At 40.6% G+C, this 12,004-nt stretch overlaps 2 protein-coding genes across 2 annotated transcripts in view; both read left to right on the top strand.

The window, feature by feature from the left end:
- The window catches only part of LOC102847501 (cytochrome P450 2J2-like), a 29,586-nt gene extending 25,819 nt beyond the window's left edge, over window positions 1-3,767 (top strand). Inside the window, exon 6 of the mRNA XM_006879831.1 lies at window positions 3,589-3,767. Coding sequence (XP_006879893.1) covers window positions 3,589-3,767 — 179 coding nt within the window. The remainder of the gene's footprint in view (window positions 1-3,588) is intronic.
- Window positions 3,768-5,899: 2,132 nt separating this feature from the next.
- Window positions 5,900-12,004, top strand: part of LOC102847099 (cytochrome P450 2J2-like) — a 42,633-nt gene continuing 36,528 nt past the window's right edge. The window contains exon 1 of the mRNA XM_006879830.1: window positions 5,900-6,109. Within this exon, the coding sequence (XP_006879892.1) occupies window positions 5,900-6,109 (210 nt within the window). The remainder of the gene's footprint in view (window positions 6,110-12,004) is intronic.

The following is a 12,004-nucleotide window of genomic DNA, read 5'->3' as shown; positions in this document are numbered from 1 at the left end:
CTAGGGACATCATTCCCAATATCAGATGAATCTTGGTAAAAAGCAGAGTACCAGAGGAATGTTGATGTTTCATTGACAATGCAAAAGTGTTTGTTTGGATTACAACAAATTGTGGCTAACCTTCAGAAGAATGTGAATTCCAGAACACCTGATTATGCTCATGCAAAACCTAGAAACCTTGGACCAGGAAACAGTAGTCAGAACAGAGCAAGGAAACACTGCATGGTTCAAAATCAGAAAAGGAGTGTGTCAGGGATGTGTGCTGTCTCCAAACCTTTTCAATCTGTATGCAGAATAGATCATTCAGAAGGCTGGGCATTATAAGGAGGAATGTGGCATCAGGATTGGAGGAACTCATCAATAACCTGTGTTATGCAGATGACACAACATTACTTGCTGAAACTGTGGACGACCTGAAGCATTTGGTGCAGAGGGTCAAAGACTATAGTCTTTGTGTGCAATATGGACTGAAGCATAAGAAAACCAAGATTTTGACCACTAGGCCAATTGGCAGCATCATGATTGATGGAGAAGAGATTGAGATTGTTAACCATTTCAGCTTGCTTGGTTCCACAATAAACAACTTTGGCACCAGCAGTCAGGGAATTTACAAAAAAAAAAGGCATTAGGAAAATCTGCTGTGAGAGATGTCTCCAGAGTCTTCTAGCTGAAGAGCAAGGATAACAGTCTAGAAACTAAGATGATCTTGATCCAGGCCAAGGTCTTCTCAATTGCTTGCTATTCATCAGAGAGCTGAACAACAACAAAGGATCAAAGAAGAATTGATGTCTTTGAGTTGTGGTGTTGGAGAAGAGTATTGAACATGCCAAGGACAGCCAAGAGAACTAACTTGTAAGTACTGGAGAGAGTGAAACCAAGGTTGGACACAAAGTTGAGATCCCATCTCACATACTTTAAGCATGTAGCCAAGAGGGACCAGTCTTTGGAGAAGGATATCATGCTTAGAAGGGTCGAGGAACCATGCTGGAGAAGAAGACCTCAGATGAGATGGATTGACATAGTATCTGGGGTAATTAGGGTAGGTGTGTCAGAAACAGTGAGACTAGTTCAGAATACAGCAGGGTTCAACGTTATTGTGCATAGGGTTTCTGTGAGTCTTAGTTGACTCAACTACACACAACAACAGCAACAATGTTCAAATTAAAATTTAAAATAGTCCATTTAAAATATGGACTCCTATTTTAAAATTTAGAATAGGAGTTAAATATGAACTTGAATTTGTTCCACCTGTGTTTTAAAAATCATCTCAAGAATAGAATTGATGTACTGAACACTAATGATCCAAGACTTAACAAGCTGTGAGATGATATCAAAGACATCATTCAGGAAGGAAGCAAAAAGTCACTAAAAATTAGGAAAAAAGAAAAGACCAAGATGGAAGTCAGAGGAGACTCTAGAATTTGCTTTTCAATATAAAGAGGCAAATGTAAATAAGAAATTAGAGAGATGAACAGGGTAACTCTAGAAGAGAAATTATTTTAATGAAATATGCAAAGACTTGAATTTTAAAAATGAAAAGGAAGGAATATGCCTGGCATGTCTCATGCTGAAAGAATTGAAAAACAAGTTTAAGTCTCAACTTGCAATACTGAGAGATTCTATGGGGAAAATATTGACTGATGCAGAAGGCATCAAAAGGAGATAGAAGTCACTGAGTGGCTGTATCAAAAAGAATAGGTCAACATTAAGTCATTTCTTTAAGTAGTATGTGATCAAGAAGCGAAATTACTGAAAAACTTTCAAGCTACCCTGAAGACATTGGCAAAAACCAAGGCTACAGGAATCAACGGAATATCAGTTGAGGAGCTCTAGGGAACAGATGCATCCCTAAATGGGATCACTAGTGTATTCTAAGACATTAGAAAAATAAGGAAAATAAGGTCTTTTTAGTTAGCAAAGACCCTTTTTGGGTAAGGACCTCTTGAGGGAGACTCTTTTACAAGTGGAAAATACCACCTATATCACTGAAATCCCTAAGAATTAGAGGGGAAAATATAATATTACAGAAAGTATTCATTTTCAATATGGATTGAAGCTCAACACCAAGAAGACAAAGATTCACACCACTGGGCCAATTGGCAGCACTGTGATAGATGGAGAAGAGATAGAAGTAGTTAACAGTAACAACTTACTCTGCTCCACAATCAACACACTTAACACTAGCAGTCAGGAAATCAAAAGATGAATTGCATTGGGAAAATCTGCTGTCAGGGACCTCTCCAGAGTACAGAGAAGCAACGATGTCAGTCTAGAGAATAATGAGTGCCTTAGCCAGGCCATGGACCTCACAATTACTTGCTATGCATCAGAGAGCTAGACAATGACTACTAAAGATGACAGAAGAAATATCGATGCCTTCAGATTGTGGTGCTGGAGAAGAGTCTTGAACATACCATAGACTGCCAAGAAAACAAATAGGTCTGTCTTGGAGAGGGTAAAACCAAGTTTCTCCTTGGAGGCTAGGATTTTGAAGCTCTGTCTCACATACTTTGGGCACATGGCCAAGAGAGAACAGTCCTTGGAGAAGGACATCATGCTTGGAAGGGTGAAGGGACAGCATAGGGAGAAGACCTCAAATGAGATGGATTGATACAGTAACCGGGACAATGGAGGTTGGTGTGTCAGAATTAGTGACACTGACTCAAGACAGGGCAGGGTTTTCAGAGCTGCTGTATATGGGGGTCATTATGGGTTGCAGGCAATTTGACAGCAGATAGCAATGACAACATTCGTTTTCTAGGAATGCTTAGTTAAAGTTTCACAACTGTATATATAGCGTAACGACTCGCAGTTTTATTCTCTCACATTCCTGGTAGCTTTAAGTCTGAAATACAGATTTAGGCAAGATTATTTTTTTCTGGAAAGCTCTAACTGAGAGTCTGTTGAATGTTTCACTACTATCTTTTGGTAATTTTCTGCAATCCTTGGCTCCTGAGTCTCTCTGTATCATCATAGGGTACTTTCCTTCGGTGTTTGTATTAGGAGAACACCAATCATGAGATTGAACGCCCCATCACTTTAGTCTGATCTTCACTAAATACCTATGCACTGAACCTTACACAACAGATTCTATGGTGTTATTCTGAGGAGGAAAAAAATTTGAGGAAGACACTACGTACTTTATTGAAATGCCTTGTACTTGGGAACCCTAGCTTTGACATTTCTCTCTTTATGTCTCTAGAAACTTTGTTTTCATGGATTGCAGAAATTCACAAAGTATTTTGTTGTTTTGTGGTTGAATTTCATTGTTGTTCTTGTTGTCATCGTCTTTAGGCTAGAAAATCACTTTGTAGAAAAACGCTTTCCTCTTTATTGTTGAACCCCCTGCACTTTGACCCACGTATAACCCTGTCTGACTCTTGGAGACATTAAAGTTCATGATATGGACTTCTTTGTGCATGAAGTCACTTAGTTGGCAAACTGAATTTACCCTCGAGTAATAGAGCTTCAAGGATTTGCAGGTCCTTCCTCTCCTCCTGCTTAGCAGGATGGGAAGGGGATTTCCATGCCTGTCAGGAACCTCGTCCAGTGGGGAATATAATTCAGTCTCATGTTTTTGCCTTTCAGGAAAACGCGTTTGCATTGGAGAACAGCTGGCCAGAGCTGAGTTGTTTATCTTCTTCACTTCCCTTGTACAAAGATTTACCTTTAGGCCCCCAGCCAATGAGAAGCTGACTCAGAAGGTTAGAATAGCCATCCCCCTCTCTCCTGCCAGTTACCGCATCTGTGCTATTCCTCGAGCCTGATGCTGCTGGGGAAAAGAAAGAGAACCATGGAATATGTCCTGGAGACAACAGTGCCTGCTCAGAAGTGAGGGATCAGACAGAAATGCCTTTGAGGAAAGACGATAGGAATTGAACTGAAGAAATGGAATCCAAATCCCAGCTCTGCTGTCTCCTGTGATGTAGTATATGAGGCTGTCATTCACAATCTAAATAATGTCTTTTAATCAAGGAGATGAAAAGTAGATAATCATACCCTTCCTAAAGAAAGTTGCTGTAAGAATCAAAAGAAATAATAAATGCAAAGAGATTTTTAAATCATAAAAATGCTTTATCAAGTTACAGATATGATATTGCCTTCTCCTTCTTTATATAAATATGACTAAATTATCTATTCATTTAGCTCAGTTCAGTTAAATGGTGTAAGATGATTGTGAACACCTTGAATTTGGGCCCTTGGATGACCTCAGGCTCTACCATTCAAAAGCACTTGTGTATTTTGGAGTCTCCGGGTGGCGTAGATGGCTAATACATTTGTCTCCTTATGCAAAGGAAGGTCTGATGGCCTAGTGCTAAGAAGCAGTGCTGCAATCTGTAGGGCACATGGTTCAAATCCACCAGCTGCTCCTCGGCTGAAGGAGAGCTCATCTCCTCTTTTATTAACTGCCTCTGGAATCCCACTGGAAGGTCAGTTTCGACTTGATGGTACACAATAACGACAAAAACAATAAACTTATAAAAAGTTAGAGGTTCAAGGTACCAGTCCACCCAGGAACACTTCAAAAATCCAGTGAAAAACTCAGCTATTAAAACTCCCATGAAACACATTTCTGCTCTCACACATGAAATCAATTTGTGTTAGAATTAACTTGGCAAGTTTTAATGGACTTCAGTTTTAGATGTGTGCTTAATCTCATCTGATCCGCAGGAGGATCATTGGTGGAAGATAGTTGGTGAAGTCAACAAGGCAGATATTTATTACTGATGATTTACAGTGTTTAATTAGCTAGAGTTGTTGCTTTTGTGTACCACAGAGTCGGAACTGACCCATTCCTGACCCTCTGGCGGCCTTTAATAATTTCCACTGAAGGAGAGAAGGTTAGCATTCTCGCATTTGACACATCAGTGTCACAGTGTTCAGCTTCACAGCAACCACAAGTTACCACTGTACAGCAAGTGGACAGACCAGGGCTATAAGGCCTAGAAGAATGTTTGACCAAAAACAATTAAAAACAGGCCTGAGGGCTGCAGATTTAAGTCACCTAACTTTGTCTTGGTAGCATTACTTACTGTCCAGGAGGCCAACTAATCTCTATGTTGTTTTTGTTGTTAAGCGCCCAATTAAAACAAGCTTGGAAGCAGGAGTGGCATCCACTTCTGTAATAGCTTGCCTCCGGAAACCCTATGAACCTGGAGAAAGGATAAAAGTCACACAAGTGTTGAGGACTTACGTTCATAGGGTCGCTATGAGTCGCCTACAACTTGAGGGCACTTAACAACAATGACAGGAGAGAAGTGGGAAGAGAACCCCATCCCAAACACATTCGTAGCCGGACCTGTTAGAGCTTCGTGCAACACCTTTTCTACTAGGCCAACAGAGCTTCCTGTTCCTGATCGTGCACCTGAAAAGAGATAGTCTCAGGGTCAGGTGCAACATCTACTGGTTATCCAGTTCCTGGTGAATGCCCTGCTCCATCCAAATGTCGTCTGTTGTTGAGTCCAGTGGAGTACTACTCACAGTGACCCTGAACCCTGTCCTATCCTGTGCCATTATCATCAACTCTGACTCATGTCGGCAATAGGGACAATGAAGGGGGGCGGGGGGAGGTAGGAAAGGATAAAGGTTGATGCCAAATCATTGGGACAAGAAGAAATTATCTCCTCCTCTATACTTTGAGTCCTGAGTTGTTTCTGACTCAGTGGCAAGAGTGAAACAGGGAAAGAAAAAAAAAAAAGAGGTTTCAATTTGGGCCAATTGGGAGGAGAATGGCCTGGCGAATTGCAGAAGGTGGGGGTGAGTTTGAGGAGGAAGTGAGGGCGGGAAAACCACACAGAGAGTGTCAGGGAGGGACAGACTTATCAGTGGCGCTGGGAACCAGGAACAGGGATTTTAAAAGGCTCAGAAAACAGAGGAGCGAGCAGACAGGCTTCCAGCCATGCTGGCCGCGCTGGGCTCCCTGGCTTCTGCCCTCTGGGCAGGGCTCCATCTCCGGACTCTCCTGCTGGGTGCTTTCTTCTTTCTGTTCTTTGTTGATTTCCTCAAAAGCCGGCGTCCAAAAAACTATCCTCCAAGGCCTCCAAGGCTGCCTTTCTTAGGCAACTTCTTTCAACTGGATATTCAACAGCCACATGAGACCCTCCAGAAGGTAAGAGCTGGCCAAGTTCCTGGTGCTGATTCAGACCCACAGGGCAAGGGCTATTTCAGGGAACCAGGGTAACAGAAGGAACCCTGGTGGCGCAGTGCTTAACTACTCAGTTTAAGGGTTGCTAAACCACAAACAGATTCATCCTGGAGAGGGATAAACCTGGCTACTCCTTGGAGGCAAGGATTCTGGGGCTTCGTCTGACATACTTTGGACATGTTGTAAGAAGGGACAGGTCCTTGGACAGGGACATCATGCTTGGGAGGGTGGAGGGACAGCACAGGAGGGGAAGACCCTCTATGAGGTGGATTGATTCAGTGACTGGGGTAATCGGGATGGGTGTGTCAGAGGCAGTGCGATTGGCACAGGATAGAGCAGGGTTTAGGGCTGTTGTACACAGACAGGGTCCCTATGAGTTGCAAACGACTTGATGGCACATAACAACAACAACAACAAACCACAGGTGGTTTGAAATCCTACCAGTGACTCTGCAGAAGAAAATATATGCAGCAATCTACTACTGTAAAGATTCAGCTTTGGGAAATCTGAGGGATGGTACTAATCTGCTTTGAAGATGAGGTTACTATGAATGGGAATCTACAGCAGGTTTCAGGGTTTTTTTGGTTTGGATGATTCTCATGGTAATTCTGGTAATCTGCATAAACACCACTTTGAGCCAGTTTGCAACTTGCAAGACTGTATTTGCTATTTATAAAAAAGGAGAAATAGCATTAAATGTTTCGTTTGTGCTAATTATATCATTAATCTTGTGGGTAGGCTTTCTGTTCTTTAACTCACTGAAATATGTATTGTTAAATACTGCAGCTCCTTAACTGTAATATGATTGCCTGATCATTAGCATTAATTAATATCCTTGACAAGTACTCTACTGTCCCTAGACTCTGCATTTCCTACGTATAAAATGATGATTGTACTGAGAGTACTGCTCCTTCTCACAACTTTCCAAATGCAAGCTTGTCAGCAGCAGCACGCTAAAAGAGCCCGTATTTGTCTGCTTCCCTCTTTCCTGAAAGTCCTCTCACTAAAATAATAATCTAAAAATAGAATGAACTTGTGTAAATTGTCTAGGCCTCCCGGAGTCCAAACTCCACCTCCAGGCATCTTGACTCATCGTTCTCCTCCTCCTGTTTGTCCCTCCATCAGCTCTTACTAATTCTGGCTGTTCTGAATTACTTAATATTCCCTTAAAGATAATTCAGTCTGGAACATCCTCAGCAGAGTGACTTGTGTAACAGACACTATAATAGGTGATTATGAAGATTAGGTAAAAAAGTTAATGATTAACATTAATATAGTACTTTCTCTTTAATGACCAAAGTCCTATAAAGACATCTCTAGTACTCGAGTACTCGAGTACACATTGTCTCTGAGTTGGAACTAAATCATCTTACCTGACCCTCCAGGAGGTTTTAAGTGGCTGCAAATTACTGACTGCCTTTGAGTTAGTAGGACAACTCCTTACCCCCTAAGCCGTAAGAGCTCCCTACTTAAGTAAAATGTTATCTCTCTACGTTGTTATTGTTGTTGAGTTCAACTCATAGTGGCCCTACGAACAATAAATCTGTCCTATCTTGTGCCTTCATCACACTTTCTGACCCACTAGAGCCCGTTGTGACAGTCACACCTGGTGATTGTGTCAATCCACTTGATTGAAGGTCTTCCTTTTCTTTGCGGACCCTCCACCCTTCCAAACATCATGTCCGTCTCCAAGGAATAGTGCCTGTTAGCAGCATGCCCTAAGTATGTGAGGTGAAGACTCATCACCCTTGCCTCTAAAGAACACTCTTGCTGCACCCTCTCTAAGACATATGTTTGTTCTCTTGTCCATCCATGGGATGTTCATTGCTCTCCTGCAACACCACAGCACAAAGGCCTCAATTCTTCTGTCATCCCTGTTCATTGTCCAGCTCTCAGATGCAAAGCAAGTGATCAGAATGATCACTTTATGACCTGAATCAAAGACACCTATAATTCAAATTACATTCCTACATTTGAGCCAAAGAGGAAGAAATTGAGCATTTTTACCAAACTGCAGTCTAAAATTGACCAAACATGCAATCAAGATATGCTAGTGATAGCTGGTGAATAGAATGCAAAAACTGGAAACGGTGAAATAGAAATAATAGTTGGAAAATATGGGCTTGGTGATAGAAATGAGGCTAGAAATAGAGTGATCAAATTTTTATTTTCAATGACTTGTTGCTGTTGCTGTTGTTGTTATGTGCCACCTGCGACTCATAGTGACCCCATGCACATCAGCCCTACACCGTGCCAACCTTATTGTCTCTAACACGCCTACTCCCATTACCCCAGTCACTGAATCAATCCATATCATCTCTTGCGCTGTCCCTCTACCCTCCCAAGCATGACGTCCCTCTCCAAGGACTGGTACAGACTTGAAACATGTCCGAAGTATGTCAGGTGAAGCTTCAGAATCCTTACTTCCAAGGAGCAGTCCTCTCCAGGATGAACTTGTTTGTTCTCCTAGCAGTCCATGGTATATTCAATACTCTTTTTCAGCACCAGAGCTCAAAGCCATCAATTCTCTATCATCTCTAGTCATTGCCCAGCTTTCTGATGCATAGCAAGTAATTGCAATGACTTATTTGTTTATAAATACCTTTTTTAAAAGACACAAATGATGACTTTACACATGGGTCTCACCGAATGGGCTTCATTAGATTCAGATTGAGTACATCTGTGGAAGAAATCATTGGGGAAGCTCAGGATTGGCAGTCAAAACTAGGTTAGGGACAGACTCTGTGTCAGACCATCAATTATTCATGTGCAAGTTCAAATTGAGGCCAAATAAAATGAAACCAAGTCCACAAGAATCGAGATATGATCTTGAATCTATTCCATCTGAATTTCAAGATGATCTTAGCAATAGGTTTGAGGCATTGAACACTAATGATTGAAGACTGGATGAATTATCATCTATATCAACTATATCAACATTATAGTTCATGAAGAAAGCAAACGGTCATTACAAAAACAGACGAGAAAGAAAAAACTGAAATAATAACAGAAGAGACTAAAACAAATGTGCTAGGGTGTTGAGAAGCCAAAACAGAAACATGCCAAAGTAAAAGATCAGAACAGATGATTTCAAAGGGCAGCTCAAGAGGACAAAGCAAAGTATTATAATAGAATGTGCAGAGAGCTGATATTGGAGAATAAAAAGGGAAGAACTCACTCTGCTTTTCTCAAGTTAACTGAAAAAACAAATTTAAACCTTGTGTCGCAATATTGAAAGATGTTATAGGAAATACGTAATCACTCTCTAGTACACTCAAAACACTGCGTAACAGGATTAAAAAACAAACAAAAATCCAGAGACTCACTCATTGCCATGGAGTTGGAACCAACTTATAAAGTCAACTTTCATTCTGCCTATTTTTAAACTGACATCTTTGCTCTTTATCACTTTAAAGAAGTTCTTGATGCCCCGTGTAGCATCTCTTTTCATTTCTTGACTGTCATTTTCATGTTAGTGAACTGTGGATTCCAATGAAATGAAGTAATCGGCAACTTCAGTGTTTTCCCATCTGTCATGATACTTTATATTTGTCCACCTTTAAAGACTCATTTTCTCTTTTGGCTTGTTTCTTTTTTCTTTTTTTATTCTTTGTTGCACATTTTCCCCATAATGCACCCCTTGTTCCAGATTGTATTCCTTCCAAACAGTTCTTCTCCTCCTTTGTTCTACTTTCAGAATTAATTATCTATCCACTCTTTCCCCATTCCCTCCTCAACTCTGCCATGTCTGTCCTATTTTATAACAGCAGTGTTATGCAGTATTTGTCCTTTTATAACTAAGATATTTCACTGAGCATAATGTCCTCAAGACTCCCCCATGTAGTATAATGTTTTATTATTTCCTTGTTTTTCCAATGTTGTAGAGTATTCCGTTGTGTGAATGTACTATAGTTTGTTCATTCATTTGCTGATAGAAATTTGGGTTGCTTCCTTGTCTTTGCTATTGTGAGTAACGCAGCAATGAAATTGGATGTGCATACATCTGTTTCAGTTGTGGCTCTGGTTCATTGAGGTTATATTCCCAGTAATGGAATTGCTGGGTCAAATGGTATTTCTATTTCCATCTTTTTGAGAAAGTGCAAGGCTGCCTTTGATAGTAATTCTACCATTTTACACTCCCACCAGCAGTGAATATGATTCCAATCTCTCCACAACCTCACCAGCATTTCTTGTTTGCTGCCCTGTTGGACTTCGCTATTGTTGCTGGGGTAAGATGATATCTCATAGTTGTTTTGATTAGCATCTCTCTGATAGCTAGGGATTTTGAACATTTCCTCGTGTGTTTGTTTGCTATCTGAATGTCTTCTTTGGTGACGTGTCTATTCATTTACATACTGTATGTAGTTCAATTTCCTTTCAATCATGATGACACTTTCTTCTACCTATAGTGCAGTTTCTTCAATTATTTGCTCACTATTGAATAAAAAACAAATTCAAACTCATTGCATTGGAATTAGAACTTATTAACTGTTGACTCTCGATGGGTTTTGAAATTCCAAGGAAAGAGATTGCCATCTTTCTCCCAATTACTATAGTAAAGTGACCTTCAAGTGAACAGCACAATGACCTACACTCATCAGAGCTATCAGTGCTCCCTAAAGATTGAGCGTGGTTGTTGTTATGTGTCATCAAGTCAGAACTGACTCACAGCTGACTCTGTAAGCAGGTTTTCAGAGACAGTAAATAGCATGTGAGGAAATTATCTTCTCTTTCTCCTGCAGAACGGCTGGTTGATTTGAACCATGTACCTTTAGGTATCTGTGACACTTATGTGTCAAATGGGTTAATGGCTGGTTACCCAATGAGAACAGAGAGCAGGGTGGAGCTCCCCAATTAAAACAAGCTTGGAAGGAGGAGTGGCATCCACATCCATAATAGCTGGCCTCCAGAAACCCTTCGAACCTGGAGAGAGGATGAGAGACACCCAAGCATTGAGGACTCTTCTTCATAGGGTCACTATGGGTCACCTACGTCTCGAAGGCACTTAACAACACAACAGTAACCTTTAGGTATGGAGAAAGGTTATGCATAACATTGAAACACACCTTTCCTGATTTTAAGTCACTCAGGATATCTTCTTTAAAAAAATTTTGAATTTACTATTAATTTCAGTAAAAATTTATAGAGACTTTGGATTTCCATTCATTCATGGTTGCACTTTTCTTCCCTCAGAACTCTCCCTCCTAGTACAATACCCTCTTGGAAACACAAAAGAAAAATCCTTTCATTGTTTTACAAACCCTCCCCCAGGTCCACTCCAGCATGTAGCCTTCTCTCTAGACTCCTGCCATGACAAAAATACCTAATCGCATATCCCTTTTAAACAGTTTTCTCCCTCATCTGTTTCAATGCAGTATACATTATTGAACCCAACTTTCTCAGTCACTCCCCAAACCCAAGGTCAGGGTGGACAGGTTTTAGTCCATATTTATTTAATCAATATTAATGTGGAAGGATATGACTCCCATTCTATTATTCTTTTTTTATTTGCTTTTCTCTGTGATTTCTTTTCTGTCTTCCTGTGAGTTACTTGAACCATCCATCCTGATACTGCCAATTGGCCCAGTGGTGAGTGTATGACTCAGTCCTACAAAGAGAAATATTGTACAAAACAGTTATTATAGAAGGAGTAAAAGGGTGAGAGGCGGGGGATTTCAGAACACTTAATTGTGCTCATGGAAGGGGGAAGAGGATGGAAGAAGAGGGATAAGGATGTGCAGGAGAGAAGGACATTAATTAAGGGATTGTACAATTTGATGGGGAGGTGAGGGAAATTGGAAAAATCAGGTCTGAAAAAGCAAGTATCTGAATTTGGTAAATAATCTATATAAAAAAAGA

The sequence above is a fragment of the Elephantulus edwardii genome, unplaced genomic scaffold, assembly GCF_000299155.1.
Source record: "Elephantulus edwardii isolate Elephantulus edwardi_28Jun2011 unplaced genomic scaffold, EleEdw1.0 scaffold00005, whole genome shotgun sequence".
In the NCBI taxonomy this organism is placed as follows: domain Eukaryota; kingdom Metazoa; phylum Chordata; class Mammalia; order Macroscelidea; family Macroscelididae; genus Elephantulus; species Elephantulus edwardii.
Note: the sequence above shows the minus strand (reverse complement) of the source record. Positions and strands in the feature narration are given on the sequence as shown.